Source organism: Ptiloglossa arizonensis, chromosome 1 (genome assembly GCF_051014685.1).
Source record: "Ptiloglossa arizonensis isolate GNS036 chromosome 1, iyPtiAriz1_principal, whole genome shotgun sequence".
NCBI lineage: Eukaryota > Metazoa > Arthropoda > Insecta > Hymenoptera > Colletidae > Ptiloglossa > Ptiloglossa arizonensis.
In genome coordinates, this window is record NC_135048.1 from 1,145,327 (window position 1) to 1,168,980 (window position 23,654).

The 23,654-nt window shown below is 38.3% G+C and overlaps 1 protein-coding gene across 1 annotated transcript in view; it reads right to left on the bottom strand.

Moving 5' to 3' along the window:
• The window catches only part of Kn (EBF transcription factor knot), a 153,762-nt gene that overhangs the window by 17,380 nt on the left and 112,728 nt on the right, over positions 1–23,654 (bottom strand). The window contains exon 7 of the mRNA XM_076327711.1: positions 1,599–1,680. Within this exon, the coding sequence (XP_076183826.1) occupies positions 1,599–1,680 (82 nt within the window). The remainder of the gene's footprint in view (positions 1–1,598; positions 1,681–23,654) is intronic.

The following is a 23,654-nucleotide window of genomic DNA, read 5'->3' on the forward strand; positions in this document are numbered from 1 at the left end:
AAGAATACCTTCAAGTCGAAACTACGCATCCGCAGACGCGCTGTACGGTGATAGGGTGGCACACAATTGCGGAGGATTTTCAGTGTTCTCGTCTTCATCCGTCCGCCCCTACAATTTCATGAGTCGTGACTCGCATCACGCCTGAATTTAGAACACTCCTTCTCTATTTTGGTAAAATTTTCATCCGTTTGTTAAACCGAGTTTTCGACAATTTAAATCGAAAGTAGGTACACAGGACGATTGATTTCGTTTGAAAAATTCTGTATTTAAAATAGTTTTTCGAAACAAATTAAACAAGCTGTATCATCACGGTTAAATTACAAAGTCTTCGATGTTACGAAAATGTGTATTTCGTATTCACGAAGGGATAATTCACACTCGTCTAATCGTTGTAAACGTATTTATGTAAGTATGTATATCGTAGGAAATGAAAGTAGGTTTCCCACTGGGTCGTACAACTCTATTTCTTTTATTTTTAATTCACAGCTTTGGAGTACTTTTCATTTAGGAATGGGTAAGCAGCGTAATTCGACTCGATAAAAATATGGATATTTCTTGTTTTCCATCGATGGTCTGTATATGTTATATTATACAGTGTGTTTTGGGACAGGTGATGCAATTGGATCGGAAATTATTCTATCCGGTTGGATAAATGAAAAATGTGAAATCAAATTTTTACATACGATATTTTGTTTTTGAGAAAATCGATTGTGAAAATTCACCGAGTACTACTGCGATCGAATACTATCGTGTCTGACCATTATTCGTTTTTTCTACTTTTCTCGGTATTTCATTAAATATCGGTAAACATTGATGACGATGAAGTAGCGTCTGTTTGATTTAATCCTAACTTGACAGAAGATGGTAAGATTGACGGAAAGCCGATGGTTCCATGCTATAATCAAAGTTTAAAAACACAGATAGAAATATTACGTCGTACCAAATTGTACGCGTACCCGGTAGAATTGTACCCGGTGAATGTTCCACATTAATTTTCTCGAAAATGAAACCTTGTACAAAAAATTGTATTTCACTCTTTTGATTTATTTTTAGACACAGAATCGGTCTCATTTCAATAACGAGGAAAAACGATTGAAACAAAAAATTTGTAATTCAAGAGAAATATGTGTCTACTTCACGTTTCTCGTGAAAAATATAAATTTTTGTTTATGGTCATATAAATGTATATCGCAAGTATTGGATACTGTATGTTACTTATTACGATCGGGAAACGTTAACAAAATTAATATGTAATCTCGGTAGAATGCGAATTATTATAGTCGTGGAAATATAATGAAATGAACTTGAACTGAAAATTTAATTTGTTTGAATTATACACTGTCAAAATGTATACGAATAAATTAAAATTGATTTAAGCGGTCAAGGTAAGTGTTTGTCGTGAAACGCACGGGATGGCTGAAAGAATAATCGAATTCATTATTTGCATTCCACCCTGAAATAACATTTTAATTATTATATTGTGCGATTCGACTGTAACTTTGGTACAACACTTGTACCGGTGATACGTAGTTTCGGCAAATTAATACAAGGTTGCCCCTATAGCGTTTCACTCGTGAAAGATTTATGCGTTAACTCACCTGGAAGCGTCTCATATCGCGTGGGTTGCCGGCATTCTTAAGGCAGTTCTGGTTGCACTTGAGAAAGAACTTAAGGAAGAATCTGAAAGCAGAGGGAACTACAGTTAAACGGTTGACAAGGTGCTTAACGCTTTTCAACGCTGAGAACTTAATTAGAACGCGAACTTGGCCGGAAAGTAAGCCTGAATATTGCATAAGCCAATCGCAAGCCCCGTTCTACTCGCCTCTATTATTCAGCATTTCTCTAGATTAAACCCCCGACCACGTGTTCTTCGACCTTTAGGATCGTACGGTATTGTATACTATGCCAACTACGTGGCTACTATGCCAGTTTACCGAAATGTCAAAAGATGCATTCGTCTAAAAATATGTTTTACCAAAAAGAAAGTACACAATGACCAAGAAACCTTCGGTTGCACTCTACTATTTGTTTTTCTTTTTTTTTTTATAATGCGTACGAATTGAGTAATAATATCGAAAGTCGAAAGTCGCTCGAACTTTTCAAAGAATTCGGTAACAATTTTCTAAAAATCTGTATTTAAGAAATATGAACAAAGTAGACGTTGTTTAGATGCAGTGTCCACATTTATCGCGCGAATCTGTGCTATGTACTTGAAACCACGAGTGAAAAATTCGAGTGAAAAAGTCAAGAAATATACATAAAATATATTTCCGTAGAATGTGTAGAAAAGCAAATGCTACTGCCGAATATAATTGTCAATTTACAAAACGTTACACTCCGAAAATGGTACTTCGGTTACACAATATTTACAACCTTTTTTTTCTACACTACAAAATCGCAATTGTCAATATTTGTTGATTAACGGTACAAGCGATTTAATTGTAACGTAAACCGTGGTATCGTTTTTTACTTTTGACAATAGTCTATTTTGTCGCGGCAGATATCGACGAAACACTTGCATCGGATATACGGTCTGCCTCTTAAGTATAAGACACCTTAAGTATAATAGTCCTCTTAAGTATAGACACTGTCATCATTATTTTCGGAGATTAACCGCAACGAAGAGTATAAAATGAAATATTTATAAAAATATAAATCTTCCGAAAAATTGCAGAATATATCGAAATAAATGTTAAAAGATGCGCTAGGGAGGGTAGCAGAGATAGAGAAGAGTGAAAGAGAGGTGGATTTCGGTCGAAAAGCGGACAGCTCAATTTTCATGAATTATGTAAAATATCGGGAGATATTGAATTCGAGGAAATTTTTGTAGGTGCGCGGCATCCTTGTTCGCGCTGACGGGAGTGAAAGTTGGATGAAGGGTTCGCCGAAGAGACACGAGAGGGTGAAACGCGAATAATCTCTATAGATAGACTGAGATAGATCCAGAGAGTGGGGAAACCGCGTAGGAAACAATCAGGAGGGCCGAGACGATGAGGAGGTCTGAGGGACGAAGGGGTAGTTTTCTGGGTGGCTGGTAGGCCTCTCCTCCCATGGGACGCCATTGTCATCCCCCTGCGGAGTGCGTCCATACGATCCGGGACTCCATCGAAAAATCAAACGCATACCTTCTAGTAGTAGCGTCGCTCGCTTTCTTCTTTCTCGTTTGCGCGAATCGTCCAAGCGAGAACTGTAGCAGGAATTTGTCTATTTCTCTTTGTCGTCTTGTCCGTATCGATACGACGATTCCCTTCGAGTTTCTTCGTGTTTGTCATTTCTCGCGTTTCTCGCGTTGGAACGTACCATGTAAATGCTGATCGGTTTATTCAATTTCGTAGTCGTTGGGAAAAGTAAAATCGTTTAGGTTATAGACACTCGATCCAATCTCGTTATCGTTGCGCTGATTTATCTCGAGACGCGTCTCAGCAACCAAAGCGTGCCTTTTGTCTTCTTTATTCGCCATAAAATACAGAGAGAATAAGGTAGCGGTAGTTGTAACATAAATAATGCGTAATATCGAAATTGATCAGGTTAAACCGATTAACTACAGATTAAACTGTATCCCGACAACGTCAAATGTGTATAATCGTAACGACGAATACTTACCTTTCATCGAGCTCTTCAGGGATAGTGTCGTGTACACGTGTACGTTTAATTTCAATGCAATTTTAAATACGTTGATAAGCGCTATAATTGCGAATAAATATTCATCGTTAAATTTCTCTACGATGTAACACGACGATGGAAATTTTGGTTTATTTTAAACAAAATAATTCATCCCCGATGAAGTTGGACAGAATTTGATCGTAGGTACGTCGTGTCATTTTGCTTTATACCGTACCGAAAATTCCTTCTCCTTAATAATTTTCTAATACATTCCAACCTGGAACACTTGGAACGTTGCTCGCAAATCCACGGTATATATTAGTTGAATATTTTAATTCGAAATGTACCAGTTTAAATCGCAGGACTAATTTCAACGACGTGCTCGTACACATTAACGCTTTAACGCTTTAGTGGAAGCATCGATTCCGTTTCTCTTCGCGATATCGAACGGACACGGATAACATCTGTAAACGCGTGTATCATCGTACATTACACGCAGCCGGATTATCTAAACGACACTTTTATTGTCGGCTCTACGATCCTGCGGAAGCTGTCGACCGAGTCGGACGTTTGGCACGAAATCCATATAGTTCGAAAAGTGAAAGGGAAAAATGAAAACCGATCCGAATCTCCCATGTTCGTGTAGAGAGTACGGGAGGGAATGCTGGCAAGATATAAAAAGGGAAGAAGGAAGAGGAAGAGGAGGTGGAGGAGGTGGAGGAGGTGGTGGAGGAGGAGGTGGAGGAGGAGGTGGTGGAAGAGAAGGGAGGACATACAGAAACAGAAAGGGAAAGAAACGTATCGATCTCCTGTTACATGCTTCTCGTATCTATCCGTATCCGAGGACTATACTCTAGGTTCGTGTTAACGGCTGCAGTTGGCTGCCCTTGAGCGTCGAGCGAATTTAATTCCGTTTACTCTTAGAGGACGTTAAGATCTTATCGGGATGCTGGATGGGTATTCAAAGCATTGTACTTTGGCTTATCACCGCTGTGGATCTCGCTCTAAACACGATGTCTCTGTCGCGCCCGAGGCACGAAGAACTACGACGACATCTAGTTTTTCGCAGATACGAACCTCATTGACACGCCTACGTCACTGCGAAAACGATGCGAAAACGTCTTTTAACGCTCTTGGTGGAGAAGAGAGACGATGATCGACGTCGCCTTGATTGCGAATGCTTTAGTACAGTTAACGATCGACTAACGTTAACACGGTACTATTATATAACATATGTACGGCACGTCTGACAAGTACAAAAATTAAAAACTTTTTCGTGTAACCTTTCTAACGTTTTATTTTGAAATTTGAAAAAATTTCAACGTTATAGAACAGGCCTTTCCAGATGCAAATGGTCTTGCGAGGCTATTATGTAAATTAAAAAGAAAGAAAATAGTTTTTCCAGTTGGAGAAAATTCTTACTCGCGATCTACTCGTTTTAGACACAGGGTTCTAGTAGGTACAATTATATCATTCGCAGGCTGTAGAAAGTACCGGAAGCTGTGGTTTGATCGGCACTGTTATAGAATGTTTTCGAGAATGTGAGACTGTTCGAGATTGTTCGAGTAGATTTAAACGCGTATACCGTGAAACTGTATATTTCGAACTGTACGTCGAAATTTTTCGATACGTAAGAAAGGTATTGTAAATTTTGACAGTATGTTTTTATTTATTTTCATGTTATGTTTAAGAAACTAAGAACTTTATGTTAAAAATTACATTTTTAACCTCAAAGAGCAGCTGTTTTATTATAAATTATTATTATACGAGAAGTCGCGATTAGAGATTATTACGACAGGACACTCGTTCTTCTTGGATGCTTTAAGGAGCTAAAAATTTGATAACCGTAAGAGAATGTTTCAAAAAACGATATTGTCTTTGATCTCTCGAAGAGCTGTGTCCTTCTGTAATAAGATATTTGATCAATTTAAGTGACAATGATTAAATAAAATTAATATCTTTTAATCGTTCTATTTTTATTTTATTCTCAGAAAAAGAAATGATTAATATGTTGATAAATTTAAATAGAAAAATAATTACCGATCTGGAAGATAAATTGTAAAAGTGATCTTATTTTTCTATCCGGCACCCTGGTCGAGGATACCTGCCATTTAAAGGGGTAGTCTGGTCTAGAAAGCCCAAATTAAGATTTCCTTTGTGCAATTAATAAAAAAATTTAGATTTATTGATTTTAACTTTAGTATAATATATATTTCAAGTACGCGTATACATATTTTGAAGCGGTAACGTTCATTCTCGAGTTATTATGTTAAAAGATATAAAAAAATGTTATTGGATGCTGCTCATGAGTCAAGCAGTTGTGGTCTCCTGAATCGAAAAAGCTAAACCGTGTCTTATTCTAGACGATTGTTGCTATCGGGTAAAGTAGAATTTTTAAACAGCACTTGAAATTGCGTAAATGCTGCTCTTTCAAAAAAAGTTAGACTTTTTAAAGAAATGTAAATTTTTATTATGTAATCTTTAAATTGAAATATTTAACACGATTCAATATCGATTTACACTACAGAGACGCATGCAGCTTGAGATATCGGAAACACTAGTTTCAAGAAAAACAGCTGTAAATTGTAACGCAGAGTTTAAGTACATAAAACGTAATTTAGATTATTCGATTACGTCGGATCAATTTTACACGAAACTTTAAGAAAATATAAAAAAAAGACGAGTTTTTCAAAATTCAAGAACAAACTACTCGCTTAATTTAATCTTTTATTGATTTAGTTTGCTTAGTCCGCGAATGATTACACGATGGTCCAATTTGTAACATTTGATCGTTTTCACATATGTACATACACATTTAGACAGTCGAGTAACAATTTTATCGACTCTTCTAATTGTTTAAAGGTAGAGTCGGTCTAAAAGAACATGTTTTACTCCTTTAAAAAAGTAGCCTTTAATGTTTATAGTTATTTAAAAAAAAAAAAAAAACAGGTCGTACCCGATAGTAATAAGAAAAAGGAAAAAGATCGTTTGGTTTATAATAGTGGCAATAATATAAGAATCGAGTAGTAATTCTTTTGTACCGTAATTCCAAAGATTGTTTTTTACAGTACAAATAGATTACGATATAAATAGGCTCCGTACTTTTGATTGTACACAATAATATGTAATTAAATCAAAAATTTTTGTTCCATAATATTTTTAACGGTTAATGTTGCTTCCCGTATGGTGCGCATAAATCGTTCTAATAATTTTAAAGACAATAGATATTATATCGTGTGAAATTCCTATTCGATAAATAGAGTAACGTATCTCGTGCAAATCATCGGTATAAGGAAAAGGAAGAGTTTCTTTTCCCTTGTTTAATGGGATCTACTCATAGACAAAATTAATCATTCGCAACACCCTGTAACTTATATTCACGATACTTTGTCCCTCTTCTCTTTTCCATTTGAGAGTCGTTTCCTTCCATTCTGTCCTCTGAGTATTGGCTGTTAGGAGCTAATGGATTGTGTTACCGACTGATTCAAATGCGAACTGGATTTCATTCCGAGCTTGATGGGGCGACAGTGTCGACGATGTAGTAACGCGAACACGAGCAAGAAGGGTGGAATGGCTAGTTTCTTACAGGGGTTTAAACTCGATTTCGATCATCTATTAGATTTTTCTCCTTCGTCGATGCTTTCCGCGAGCTTCCACCAGTTTTCACGATAGAATCTATTCTGGATCGTCGCTTAAAACAGCTGGTTGATGCATTTTACACCGTCGAAACACTGGATCGTGTTGAAGATCGTTTCAACTACGAAGATTGATACGGTTTATACGAATATCGTACAATATAGATACAAACATAATATTAAGACGTTTTTTATTTACGCTTGGAAAAATATGTCAAACATTCGCACGTTACACCCTCTATGTATCTACGTTTCGTTAAAAATATACATATTTAAGAACCATCGCAAAAACTGTGTAAACGTTAAATTACACATTTTTAAAAGTTTTATCGAAATTGATTAGTAATAAATATACGAAGAAATTCTGGACCACCGTAAACCTTGAAAAGGTTAAAAGTAAAAATATCTTTAACGTTTTCAGTCGAGTGCGGATCTTTATCTCTATATTCAATGTATAATGCTGGAAAAAATTCTTTCAATAATTTACATATTATGTACACAAAGTTATTTGATACAAATTTTTCCCTTTTGTATTCATTTTATCAATTAAATTTTCGGTCGCTCACCATCCTTTAGATAATATTCCGATGTTTCATGCGTGCCGTTTACATTTTCCATGTTTGTCCATGCCCATTTCGTTTTATTTAATCTTTTTATACCGACATACGTTGAATATACTTGCCGAGGAGTGTTCGTACTTCCGTTGAAATATTAAAATATTAATTTATTCTCAATGCTTTCACCGTTTACGACAGTCCGATAACTTGTTAGAGTTTATTATCGTTAATGTAAAATATACTTGCACCGATCAAATTGTATGCTTATTTTCTTTATCAGCATTATCTTTATTATTATTATTACTATTACTATCGTTCTTGTTGTTGTTGTTATTTTTATAAAAATTGTTTAGTACCGAAAGTATTGTTGTATTCGATCAGGAATTGTTTGCAAGTCGAGTGCACGACGAGACGTCGTTACCATACGTATCGGTGGAAACAACAGCGTGTTGTAATTAAAGCGTTTTATAGACGAAAACATAGAAGAAATCGATTGATTCTAGAGAGATTGGCCGTCCGACTGCTAACGAATTGACACGGAATAAAATATACAGAGGCCGACCGATTGAGAAATCATTCCCAACCTACCTTCCGATGGTAGCATACCTTTCCGTTGCCTCGGATAAAATGAAAATAAAACGAAGCAGCGTGTAGCGGAAAGTGGAGGATTGTATGTGATGGGAGAAGGGGAGACGGAGTAGCAACGGTGTGTATCACGAAACGTGCAGAGTTCGCTGTTTCCATTTCTACAGTATACAACTTTGCAACGTGGGGATGGATGAACGAACGAATCAGAAAAAAATAAACGACGCCAATGGCAAAAAAACTGCTAAATATTGGAGGTCCACGAAGAGAAAAAGAGAGGGCGGCAGAGAGAAAGAGAGTGAGAGAGAGAGAGAGAGAGAGAGAGAGAGGGGTGGGTAAACAGGACCAAATGAATTCAATCAAACTTTGCAGTAAATCATCGGCTACTACGCAGCGGTTTTTTAATATTTCTCGTTTACCAATTAGCGATTTTTTTCGGCGTACCAAAACGAACACTACTTCCTCCGCGAAAACAATTTACGGAGAAAAATGTTCGCGGATCAGTGATCCGATTGGAAAACGCAGTTGGCAGCGTACACCGTTAATCGTTGAACTCTGTACAAAGATTTTACGCAACCAGTGTTTGATACATTTCCTTTTTAAATGACATCGTACAACGCGCGCGATATAATTAATTACGTACAAATGACGAAACAAATAAATTTCACTTTCAAAGTAACAAGATTCGAAACTATAAATAGAACGTAAACAAGTCCACGTTTCGTTAAAATCGAAAGTCACTGTATCTTATTTCAATCTTTGAACAAACGACGTGTTCCAGATACAACGTAAACTTGTACTTGAAATTGCAAAACGAGGGACATTAGGAATACATTTATCACTTGAGCGTAACAATTTTTTACAACGTATAGTGTATACGTGCGGAAATAATTTTTTATCCGATAGTTTATGCGCTGTCGTCGCGTATAGGGGTGGCAAGTCGCAAATAAATATTGTCCGATGTAGTAAATATGTTTCGAGCGGGGGTGAATGGATATAGGAAGCTTACTCGGGGACTTACGCGTAATAGTTCCAAATAGGGTAGCATTACGCGTATCAGAAATCCATTTTCTCCTACGTCGGAAAATCTTTAATCATGTTTTCGCCTCCCAAAGTATATTCCCTTTCTTTGCCACTCTAAAGAAGATCAAACGTTAAGCACACCCTTGTCACCGTTACTTTGTATAACAAAATGTACGATACAAATGAATTTCGGTAATCAAATGTTACAAATGAAGTGTTTCTATGTATTTTATAAAACGGTCGATGATCAAAAATAAATAATGCTATTGTACGAATAAAGTTAAATGTTGTAAAATTTATGGAATTTACGACATTTATTTATAGGAGCAAGCAGAGTGAAACGAGTATTTCCTCGGTGATGCATACGTTGATACGTTACCCAAATATTTATAGCATAAACCAGTATTGGGGCGAAAATGAATTTTTATTAAGAATCAACGAGAGAGATTTTCCTTTAGATACGTTTGATTCTCAGCGGAGTATCGATAAGTAAGAAAATCTATTGGTTCGAAGGAATTGAAGGCGTGTCCAATAGTGATGTATAATAAATCAATTATTCAAAATACAAACCCCTGCACAATAGTTGAATTAATGATAGTACATCTCGATGGTAAGTACTTCTCGGAGATGTCTTCGTTGTCTAAGATTTTGAGAAATTCGCTACGGTTACACGTATTAGATATCGTATTGCTTAATTTGCGTAACTTTACGATTTCGTTCGAATCGACGACAAAATAAACGTAATGTTGTATAATTAATGGTCGATATTAAGATGTCTGAATCACGGTGAATTTTTAATAAGTAACTTATCGCGTTGAATCGGTAATGTTATTCAAGGTCAGATTAGAAACTTTAATCGCATCGTTTGCACGTGCATGTGCACGTGCACGTGTACGTATACGCGTTAAAAAATGTAAAATACAAAGCGTAAGAAGAAAAGTCTTAAAATAACAAGATATCATTACGTGTATCGCTTTTGCGGAGAAGTACGTGTGTAGATAATATAATACAATGTAGACCGCGCGGAGCAGTATGCTATTTCTTTCTGAGAAAGTATGCCGGTGTACCCTTCGATCGGATATATTATTTTAGTAAGAAAACGCCCGGGAGTTATCGCGAGTGCATAATGCAGACGCGCAGGACGTCAATTAGTAAGAATGTATACGGAGGTCCGTAAGGCATAGGAAACCACCCAGAGCTGTATACCTTGCATACACCTTAACTGGGGTTAGTAAGGGGTTAGCAAGGTATCAGGGGATGCTTAATGTTTAACTAGCCTCCATTACGCCTCCTGCTCCGGTCTTCTTGAGGCCCCCACCCTCTTTACGTCGTCATCCAGCATCCACCGATTCGTTCCTTCGGATCTCCGCTACAGGAAATATTACAGATAGGAAACGGCTAAGAAGGATCCACGTGTAAGCTAATCGACTAATTCAGGAAATCATTTTCCCAGGATGAAGCGTTAGGATCGACGAGGGTGTTGTTTGTTTCGCTTCGTTGCTCGTTTCTGCGGTCACCGTTACGCTTGCCACGATTATAACTTCGAAATATGCGCCGAAAAAAGTATCTTTTTTACAACTTTTAAACGATCGAATAAAATTAGAATTCCTGAAAGTATTATCGAAAGCGTAAAATCCGTTTCTAAATTGATCCGCACGTGCGTAATAATTATCGCTAAATAGTATTCCCTCTCTCAAACTCGAGTATTTAAATTAGATCACTTTTATTTATCGGATGACGAATTGAGCTGCAACCCGCCTTAAATACGCTTAATTTTACAATTTTATTTAATTTTATAATTCTAATATCTTTAAAATCGTCGATTTTCAAGACATTTTCAAACGTCGAACAAATAATGCTCGTGCTCGAATCGTTGCGTATTATTCAAACACGTCCGTTTCATTTTGCGACACACTCGAGATAATATTAAACAAAAAATCGTATTTCGTTGTGTCGAATGCAGTAGGTACTCTAGTAGCGGACTACCGTGAAACAAAGTCTAATTTAATTTACATAAAAGTCAACATTCCAGGTAGGTAAATTGAGAAAATAATGTGACGTATGAACGGCGGCAGTAGCCGGTCGTTACGCTATCGCTGTTTAATTTCCTCTTACCAAAAGGTCGACGTAAATAGGACCGAGGCCGAGAGTGCAAGTAGAATAAATTTACGCGCGAACGGACAGAAATTTATGAATGCCCTTGCAGCCGTTAGGTGTGCTTCTTTTGTGCTAAAAATTCCGAAATGTCTCTACGAAATCGATAAAAACGTTACTTTTTACAACCAGTTTTAAACACCGTGCACATTTACGGAGCTTTGAAATATTAATCTTAAAGAAGGCGAGGCTGGCGCCTGCCCGGCGCTTGAAACAAGTTCCTCTTCGAGGTTCCGCGATGAAACGTTAATACAGGCTCGAATACACCGTTAATCGCGGCCGTTGGTGTCTCGATGTACTTTGTATCGAGATATACGTATGTACGTTTCCGTGTTTACAAAAGGAAATCAGGCGCCCGGCAATGTGTAAAGTGGATAACTTAACCGAATTCCTGTTAGTAGGGAGAGTTCCGTTTACCCAAGTCCTAAGATGGGAGAAGCTAAGGCTATTCGGCAGGCACCCATACCAAGGTACTGCATAATTCATACGTAAGTAATACGTCTTACTAGCTTGCATATCCTGAACTAACGTACCCTGTCGTGGCTCTACGTTGTGTAGCCCGTCTCCCCTACCGCTCCTTGTGCGTTTCACAGTCCCCTCGTCACGACAGCAAGATATCCCTAATGGCAGTCTATCATATTAGCTACAAGACGGCTCGAGAGGTCGGCTGCTGTAACTAGATTTGCCCTGCACCTACGACACATCAACCAACGATTTACCATCTATCGTACAGTTAGTATCGACTAATACGAATGTTAACACTACTTGCGTCCGTCATGGAAATACATGTACGTATGCGTTTGAAAGTTCTCGGTGCAACTTTCGAGTAATTCCAAAGACTTTGAGAAGGTGGAGATCCGACGAGGCAACATCCAGCGAATCTGGTAAACGATTCGTAAACTATGAACAATAGTATCTCGATCGAGACCTTGTAATCTTCGTATTGTTTCTCTTCGACGTATGGTTTCGCGTGTTCCTGGTAGAACGAAATTAAACTACATAACCGTGACTCGTCCTTCTTGTTCCGATGCCAGTTTCAAGCAGACTAAATGCTCGTAATAAAATTGCTTTTATTTTCTATCGAACGATACATTGCCTTTCGTTATGTTAAACATCCGTTGTTTCTGGTGACTAAAGCGACTGTACAGGGTGTACCAAAATGATGTGTAAAAACCATCACGACTAGATTTTGCACCTTTGTATCGGTGGAGATCTGTTTGAAAAATAACGTGTAAAATTGTTCTCGACCGGTTTTCTCGAGGTGAAAATTTTTTATTCTTGTATCGCAATCTACTCATTTATTCTTGAATTCGCTGTATACGTAATATGTTTATATTTTTCACTGAAATAGGCTCTTCTATGGCACTTATTTAATCTCTTCGTCGAACATTTCTTCCACGATTAAACAAACTTCTTTCTTCGATAGAAGAAATGTTCTACGAAGAAACTGCATAGATAAGAACAATAGCAGAGTCTATTTTATCGCAAAATATAAAGGTATTACATACATGGCGAATTTAAGAATAATTGAATATATGTGATCATTTTTCAGGAGTATGAACCATTTCTGATCCGACATATTTAAAGAAACGTTTACAAAATTATTACAGCATTAAAATAATTTTTTACATTTGTTACATTCTAATATTATTACATTACTAACAACGTAATATAAATTTGTTGGTAAATCAACATTGTAATAAATGCTGATCGATGCACAAATAATACATGGTATATGTTTAGCATTTTAAAATTAACTCGCAACGCTACCCTTTGGTTGTACTTGAAATTGAGCAATTTGAAGCGTTCTTTTCTTCTCGGTAAGACTGTATTTATATACCTCGCTTTAAAGCGGCAGTTCAAATACTCCGCGATGATAGACTCAATCGTAAATACAAACCTAATCTCGGTACGCTTAATATACGCGTCTTGTTAATAGAAATTTATCGAAAGTCGCTTTAATTTTTGTCATATTTGGTGCAAGTGTCCGAATGTTCCAATCAGGCGAAGCGGTACGTGAAAATTGTTGAATTACGTCGCGGTGCCTTAGGCGCACGTTGGTCGAGCAAGGCACGAGTCATTTCCATAAACGCATCAGAACCTCCGCCAGCGTAAACTAACTTAACTCGGATGTACGAGTGTGCCCGCGATTTATTAATGTCTGCATTTAGATACAGAGCCCCCTGAGGGCTCGATGGGGACGGTTAGGACCCTCTCAAGTTGCCGCTGTCAAATATCGACAAAAACGGCCGTAAGTCGCGCATGCTCCGGCACGCATGTGTTTCTTACCGAGGGCAGGAATGTGTTACGTATTAAAACATCCTACCTCGTAATATTTTCGAGGAACGTTCAATGCGTGCACATTTGTTCCGTTTGCAACGAGAGATTTAACATCGGCTTTCTCTAATTTCACTCTGCATACGTATGACTCGTTTTCACGGTGAACGATTAAATGGTTTACCATCCGAACTGGTATTCTTGTCCCGAAAGTTTCTTACGCAACAGGATGCCTTAATCGAGTCAAAAGATATTAGATTTGAGAAAAGTGTTAATTGTGGTTGGAGAATGTGTGTAGCCATTGATAGTAAAAAGAGTGCTTTGTAAATGCAATGTGTTTGGTCAAACTTTGGTATCGTATTCTACTTCTCCTAAGGATGAGAAAAAGATGAAAATATAATATAAACATAGCCTCGGAAATTCTTCTTTTTCGAGATATAGAGTTTCCGTTTGTGGGAGAGTATCGTTGAAGTGTCTAAAGCTTGTTAAAAAGAACGACTGAAGATGATTTCCGTTTGCAACAATACATGCTTCGCATCGATTTTTCAAGAAACTTCAATGAAAACGTTAAAAATAATTCGGTTTTTCAATATTATCAAATTATCGATAATATTGTTATCGTAAACTGAACGTTTCAGATATTTACAATATTTAATATTGACGGAAATACGTGTCGACGGTGCTCGTAATCCCATTCGCGATCGTTATTCGTGTACAATTATTTCGAGATGAACAACAATTATTTAGACCCACCTAACATAGGTCTCTATACCTATCTACCTTTTTCTATCTTTAGGCATAGTAGAACCGATACCAAGACACCAATATTTGGTTACTTATTTTCAAAGTACTTTTATATTTCGGTGAAAGTTGAACGAATAAACATTGTCGATTCCGATAAAAAGTTGTACCATTTATAGATGAAATTTTCGCTGGCAACGGAGCACAAATGAACAAACAAATAAATAAAATATAATACTTTCCTTTATTTTCCTTGTGCGCGTAATATGATTTGCCACGAGTCGTGGAAGCATTCGTGGATAACCCTGTTATTGAAAAATTTACACGAATCAATTACGTAGATTTGCGATGGCAAAATATTTGGATGCGAACTATTGTTACGAGCACGAAAGACAGCTAATTGTATTCATTGACGCTTTAAAATTCATTGACGGCAAACAATTCAGCGATGCGTGTCCACGCGCAGTAACAGAATGCTGCAAGTTTAGCGGAAGCTCGCTTAATCTTAACTAACCTCGTTGCACGGTCATGGAGTTTGTCGTCGAAACAGAAGGGGGCTAAAATGTGATTTTAATATTCGCGGCTCCTTTGAGGAAACTCGCGACTCTTCCTTAACAGGCTTACGGAGGGTACCCCAAACCTTGCCTACTCCCTTCCGTGAGAACAGCATTCCGCTTTGAAGAGCACACCTAGTTTGAAACTCGGAAAAATCTGCAATTCTGCCTCGAACGGGAACTTCTCTTTACCCTCCTTTCTCTTTGACATTTCTACGTTTAGGTTTTATTGCACATGAATTTTTTCCCTTCCACACGTGTACTTACGTCTTTAGAGCTAATCATTTTTGGGAGCACATTGCGAGCAAATCTAATCCGAAATAAGCGAGTGTAACGTTGTTCACCGCACTGGACAATTTTTAAGCACTCGGACAGTTCATCCTGGTTTCTCACTTTTGTGTGTAACTTTTCCAGTCGGTTCGACGACTAAAAGTGACTATAAATTTCGAAATTTTAAAAGGAGAAGTAAGGAAAATACACGAAGAAGTAAATGTTACAAGACGACCAAAACATTTAATTAGAACTCGCGAGTGAAAGGAAAACTGCCATTCATCGGGACGTAACGACATTTACAATAATTCAAAAAGTTTATTCTATATTGTCAAACAAATTGAAGAAAATCTCTCTTTACTTATTGAAGTAATTCGGATTCAATCTCGTATACACGAATGCAACTTACTTCCATAGTCGCGTATAAACAAAGAGACTATATATTTTAAAAGCATATGCAACTAGGAACATTTGACAAATCTACTTCGATCAAATATCGATCGATTAATAATTTGGGGCAATTAATAATTTAACTATTGTAGATAGAAAAATAATACGTAGGTGTGAGTTACGTTTTAATTGTAAAAGAGAATTTCTTTGCTTCTATACGAATATTTGAGTAAAATGTGCTGTTCATATTACACGGGGAAAACGTGTAAAAAGATTTTTTCGAGAAAATGCAAATATGCCTCCTCGGTCATTTCGAAGCCCGCAAAATTTAAATCCTGTAGAACGTTTACGAGAAAGATTGGACAGTGTACAAAAAAATTGGACCAACATAATTAATAGTTCTAGTTAGCTTCTAGAAACGACAAAAGCAAAACTTTTATTACATCGGTCATTACAACATGAAATGTATAATAATTCATAGATTCTTTGTTCCGTTTGATCGAATAGTTTTAATATTTGTCCTTAAATGTGAACGTGATTATGTTAGCGAGTTTATATTAGAATACATATAATACATATTGTCGATATAAATACGTACGCAACTGTTTCGTTGGATGCATTCATGAATTTAGACTATCTACAGTAAGTAATACATCACATAATGTCACAATTTCTGCTTCGCGTTGTCGCAATTTATCCTCGTCGTCCGTTTCTCTGCAGAAGAGGTAGCAGTAATTAAATTTTACCTTTTTCCCTGTTGTAATGTCAGAGGTTCAGGACTGAATTATGACATTACAAGAGGGAGTACTGTACTAGGCTTCGCGTCATCAAGATACATGTATTTTATCTTACTAGATTAACGTATGATTTACATCTATTTCATCGAAATAAGTATGTACCTACAGTGAGTATAATAATTTAATGTTGACACTACAGAACTCCGCTACTGACCGTTATACTGTTAATTTTCCTGTCATTGAAAAGTGTTTACTTTGGTACTACGATCCATGGTTAAAAATAAGACACAAATGTTATCGAAATGTAGGTCCATAAAAGATTTATTAAAAAATTTTATGAAAAATAGAAATGGGAAGGAAACGATAAGGGTTTCATCGTGCAACGTGGTACTGTTTTATCGGAACATTTTTGGGAATATTAAAACCATGACACATGGTATTCTTCGTTCGAAAATATTCTTTGTATTTTGAAGATCGTAAGCTATTGCTTCGCGAGTCGGAACGTAATTGAAAGTTTGACTAAATACCTATGTTCAATTTTCGGTCGTCGCGAAACATATCAAAATAGTAAACATAGCGTGTATTAATCGATAACATAGACATCGTTCAATTATTCTCGTCCTATGTAAGACGAAATAAATAAAATTATTGTCGATTTCTTCTTATATACTATTTTTGTTATAATTCCTTGATAAAGTATTTACGGATCTGTGTTTATATAACATTTCCGTTTTATTTCAAGTCGTAGACACACTATATAATAACGAACCGTGGTATCTGTAATTATTTCAACACGTTCAATACGAATTTCGGATATAATTTATGCGTTCCATAATAAAAGGTATGCTATTAAGCTGTTGTCTCTTTTTATTCTCGGACCTCTTATAAAACAAATTTTATAATTACAGTAGTTGCAGAAAAACGGTGTCGAGAACTTGTACAAGTATCGAGATTCATGCAATTATCGGGGTAACCAATCCAATAAGGAGAAGCCTCGCTTAATCAATAAATCCCTACTCTCTATGGCCCACGCTTGACCTCTCGTGTAATCGTCGGTTTGTTACCAATGACCAGCTTTCATCTAAAACGGAGTCACGGCACTTGTTGCTAACAATAAGCGACTCATCCCTTTCATTTGTCAACTAACACAGCAGTTGGTTCGCATGCAATTATCGAGGTTCTATCTATGTATATATGTGTTATGTAATCGTTGTAATATTTGTTTTAAATTCGCCAGAGGAGAAGATTTCTTCAAAAAACAATTTATTCGTAATCGTTATCAGTCTTTGTATTATCACACATTTATCAGAATTTTACTCGAGGCTAGTATAAAATTAGGACAAAGAATCACAGAATTTACAAACTTCGGAAGCCTGATAAATTTCATGTCAGAGAAAGGAAAGATTAATTTCAAAATTAATGATGTTCATAAGGCAAAATGAAAAGAGTAATCCATCTCTTGACACAATCTAACTGTTTAGTTACATCCAATGTTTCGACAAATAAATTATTCAATTAATCTGTCTACGCTTCATCGGCAACAAATTGTAATAACGAAAATTGGATGGATACTGTTTTCTAACGAAAAGTCGAGAATACTCTCATCTTTTTACACGAAAACCAATACATGTTTTTCATCGCAATACCGTAGCATGAAATCAATTTATATTAAATTTTTATAAAACATTTTGTACTACTCGCCAAACGAACAATAGTAAGATATCTACATTTACCGTATTACCGTATTCAACGATATTAAGAATAAAAGCAATAAACGGTAAAGCAATGAAAGGTAATATGTAAATAGGCGACTCGATTAAAAAAAGTGAAAATCGCTTTAATTTTTTCCTGAAAAAAGCGGATTTAGGTAATTTTCATTACTGCAATTTGTTATCGGTCGAATAGAGATGTTTTGGTTAATCATACTTTTCGTCAAAATATTGAACGTAATTAAGAACCCTAAGTTCATGGAAAATGAACATGGATCGCCAACGTAAGATGTTATTTAATTGGACCACGGTTAGAAACTACTTAGGTAGCATCCGTGCGACCTAAATTTACTAGATTTCATTAGTCGAAAATATCTCGAATGAATTGTTTATTAGACAAAACTCGGACGTGTTGATCAAATCTTTCTCTATTACACAACTGTACGAATAAATGCTGAATCGTTTCACTGATACAATTTATAGAATACGATGATAAATATTTAACGAGCCTTCTGCATAAACGGAAATAAAATCTCTCGTTTCGATGAGACTTATAAAATATTTTTCTAGATAAACTTAGCTTACTAAACGTAAGCTGTCGAACGAGATAACGTTCCATAAAATCTTTTAATTGCTTCGTTTCTATTCGTATATCCGTGGTATACGAAAGCGTACGTTTCCAGCAGCAGTTTATCGAACAAATCTAAATATCTCGTAATTAAGGTCAGAATCCCTTTTTCCGGTTATTGAGATCCAATCGGGTGTATCCCGTGGTCGACGCGACCCGGTATGGCGTCACGTGCCAACGAATAGCTACAGTGGCTCCAAAAAGTATTCGCACGATATATTATAAGAAAATTCTTCTTACCTGTAAGACTGATTTTAATGCAGTTTGTATGCACGTAATGGTGCACATATAGAAACTTTTTTCAGAAGGTGAAATCAAGTTTTGAAGATTTCAATGTTTCTTATTTTTCTAATGCCACTTTTCTTGGAACTCTTTTACAACAGAATGATAGAGCATTGAGAGCTGAGCATTTTTCGTACGAAAAGTTTTGCTCTATTTCGCATTATCGCAAAGTTGTATTTGAAAAATTGAAAAGAAAGCGGCACGATTTCAGACGATTAGAGAGCTTGCAACGATTTTCATTTTTTTTTATAACTTTGTAATCGTGCAAGACGGTGGAAAAATTTTCTTTCAAAAAGTGTTCAGTTTTTGGTGCTCTATCGTTCAACTGTGAAAAAAAGTCCCCGAAAAGGTTGTATTATGGAAACGAAGAAGTGTCGAATTTTCGGATCTTGATTTTATCTTCTCGACAACATGTTTCGTCGACGAAAAAAATTGTGTCGTACGTGGCCCGGTGTACTTTTCACGCGCACAAACTTTCGTTAAAGTCAGACTTGTAGGTTAGGAGAATTTCCTCTAAATATAGCGTACGGTTAGTTTTTTCATCCACTGTATGTAATATTCTTCTATCGAGATCGCGCGCGACTGGAGCAAACGAATTTCAGAAAGAGAGACAGATCGCGAAAAGTGAATGACAGGAAAGAGGTCTTCTAGGTTATCGTCGACAGAGGAGTTTGGGAAGTTAGTAGTCGCCATGCTAGCAGGACATAGAAGCACGCAGGACACGACGCCGTGGCGGGCCGTACAGGGGTTGCCATGGTGATCTCATGGGGAGGGCATTCGCCCTCTCTCACCCTCACCGAGAGAAGATAATGCCGCCTGCCTGCCTGGCTGCCTTTCTACCGATGTTGCTACCAACTGCCGCGATATCAGAAGCCTTGGCAATAAAGCAAACGTCTATGTTGGCACGAAAGTTTACGAGAGACCCGGTTTTCGAGATGCGTGATTACGAGGCGACAACCTGCTCGATATTGCATTGTCTTTACCTCGAGACCGACCTTCCCTCGTCATCCCCGCTTTTAAGTAATCGTTTCGCGTTGCGCGATACGCGCGGACACCGTATCGCCAACGATACACGATTTTTTCGAGCCACGAAATTCGAACGCGATTGCAAACTGTCCGTACGCGGTTCCAGCAATTTCTAGGACTACCTTACTTACACCTGTACCACCATCGTCCTAGATTCCGCGTCTTGGACATCGGTCTCGTTCGAACCTTGGCAGAAACGTGGCTCGCGGCAGCCGGAAATAACAAGCGAGTTCGTAATTTATGAATTAGATTCGATTTCCGAGAGACTTAACAACATACTCGGCTCTCTTTGCCGCCTGTTCGAGCCCCAAGATCTACGGGATACGGATGCTTCGGACAGAGTGTCGTCGTATTTTTGGTTTACAGCGTCTAACACCCGCCGAGGAGAGACGCGGAGTTGAGAGGAAGAAGGAAGCGGCTGACAGTGTGAGAGAGTACCTGAGCGCTTCAACGATTACAGGGGTGGAATGTGGGAGGTTTGGTGGATACGGGGAGTGATACCAGTCCCAAAGGTGTCGTTACAATTAGACAGCGCTGCCAACTGCTACGGCCTTAACCGCTAAATAACTTACCGGTGCTGACAACCCAACCACACACTGTTACCGCTCATCGCACCGCATATATTTAGCTGTAAGTCCGTGTGCCTACGTAGAGAGGAAGCTTCCTATCGGTTCAACTTTTTCATCGAATTTCAAGCATTTGGAGATTCTTCCAAAATCATCTACGATAGAAAAAAAAAACAGAAAGGAAATGAAACATTTTACGACGTAGACAAAGAGCTGTGCAGCGATAAACTATCTACGTGTACGGGACCGAGATTCGAATAATTCTTTACGAATGTCGCGCATTTACCTGCAATGAAAATACTTTTTTTTTTCGTTTAAAAGTATTACTCACCGATCGTCCGGTTTCGATAATTGTTCAACGATAGCGATCGGAAGCTTCGTCGAGCGAAAATAATATTTGGATAGAGAAAAGGTTGCGAAAGGAATTCCGTAAAGGTTATCGTCGGTAAAATATCTATCGTTGAAACGTAAACTACAAGACGACACTCTGTCAAGTCTAAGGTATACGATATTAATAGGTACGTAGGTGCGCAATTAAAATACCTTCGATACGATCGAGTCTTTAAGTAGCGCGCGATCGAAGGTAAACTATCCTAAAACGGCGCAGGAAAATTTAGCTGATTTTAAGAGAAAATATAAAGACCGGAGGCAATGTTCCGGACGAAGCCGCGCCTTGCGCTTGCGCCGACTGTTTAGAACTCGAATGCTGGTAGAAAGAGGTGACGAGAAGGTGAGGAGAAAGAGGATGAACCTCCGAAGGAAGAGGACGGGGTGTCCCTGGAGTATCGACTTGCCCCACGGGACTCGGCAGTCGATAGTCCCGTGAGATTCGCGATCTCTTTCTCAATCCTGGGAGTTTCGATATTCCTTCCTTGTCCATCCTCCTCTGTTCCTCCGTCTTTCTTTCCTCCCTTTTCTAAGAACTCTTCCCGTTTCTCTCGCGCAGCCGGGCCAAGCTCTCGTGGGTCACGAAGTCGCGTCGTTCAAAGGGAGGAAAAAGAAAAGAAACGAAGAGGGATTGTCATCGAGCGATCTCGTTTCGAAAATTTCCTTCGAATCGACGATCCTCGAGTAATTGAAATTTCTAATCGGCAGGTATAGTCACGTTTTGAACGCTACGTGTCTTGACGACGTAGCCAGCGCGAGGTAACGAAAGAATTAAGCGGCACGCGCTAGAAAAATATTTTATAAATACGAGACGGGTAACGAGCAAACGGCCGAAAGAGTTTTTGCGTTGTATGTGCATACAAGTACACATATATATATATATATATATATATATATATATATATATATATTCGAAGAGGACCACGAGCATCCCCCACGAACATATATATATATGGACCGTGTTGTAAGGACAGAACAGACCAGGTAAAGACCAAAATTATAAAGCATTGATTAAAACTGAGCTTCTTTGTTGTATAAAAGTAAAGTCCAATACCAAATTTACAGCACACGCGAAACCTTTTATTTCGAAAATGTGGCAAATTGTCCAATGATCGCGCTGTATTTATTTTTCTCCCCGTGTTTATCGATCGCGAAATAAATTACTCGACACCACGTGGAAAAAGTTAACCTCTGTATGTTCACCACGTGGCAGAACATAACCTATTTAACCGCGCGTCGAAAACTATTTCGGAAAAATCGGGATCGATCCTGGGATAAACGCGCACACCACGTACACGAATCGCTGATCGATTGTGATGAGTTCGTTGAATCGTTGCTGCGAAAATACCGGAGAGCGAAATTAACGGATAAATAATGAAAACGACGAAGACGATGCATCGTGCAAATGCGAGCATGGAAAAATAAGATGTCTCGAGCGAGTGTAGGGTTTCTCCAAGATTGTATAAAATTCTATGGCTTGTATCGCAGACGCCTACTCCTTCATGCCTGCGATCACCGACCCTCTTTCAGCCTACCGCTCTCGCACAAAAGGTTGCCCTGCTCCGCCTCCGAGAATTATCCGCGCAACTTACAACCCCTATTTTTTCCGCCTTCTGCAGATTCCTTGTTCCCTGGCTGGAACGAAGGGTTTCGAGCTCGCATACCAAAGTGGAGAATGAAAGTGAATATTGAAATATTATACGCTTTACGCGTATTGCGCCATCGCGTACGATCCATGGAACCGTTCGATTCCAGGACCAAATGCGATCGTTCGACGTCGCGCGTTTCCATTTTCGTAGGGAAACGATACGAGAAATTAACGAAAGTAGCCCCCCGCGACGAACGACGAACACGTTGAATAAAAATGTCCCTTCTCGAAACGATTCTTTCGTCGAGGTTGGGCGTGCGGCCATCGGAAAATCGAAAATCGTCGCGAAATAGTCTCCACGTGCGCGTGTCAGGTCGCAGAGGTATTGACACGTAGGAAAGCGTGCCACGACCGAAATAGAGAAAACGAGGCATCCTCTTCCGTTTTCTGGTAAAGATTCGAAGGGTTCGTGGGGAATGCTCGTGGTCCTCTTCGACCGCCCAATCCTCTGTGTCCGTTTCGCGTTGGACCGCGGAAATTCAGAAAATGTCCTCCCCGTTTGGTAATACGTTATGCGGCTGCGGATGTATCGTCCACAGTCACCCCCGAGTCCGGTCTAACCTCGTTCGCGTAGGACAGAACTTCCGCTGGCTGGTACGCAGGAGAGGGTCTCCAGAGACTTCCATTTTGACTCTAGGGATTAGGCGTGACTCCGCCCATTCGCGGCGAAAGTTTTGTCCCCCGTTTGTTGGACAGAAGCGAAAAGCCACGCGATATTGATGACTTCTTTCTCTGTTTGAAAAGGAGAGCTACGGAGAAAGAAAGAAACGAGGAAGGAGAAATACTGGAGCGCGAGGAAAGTACCCGAGGAAGTATGCTGCGCAACCTCTTGTGTACCTACAGTGGTTTCAAAAAATTTCCTACGTTATATTACAAGAAAAT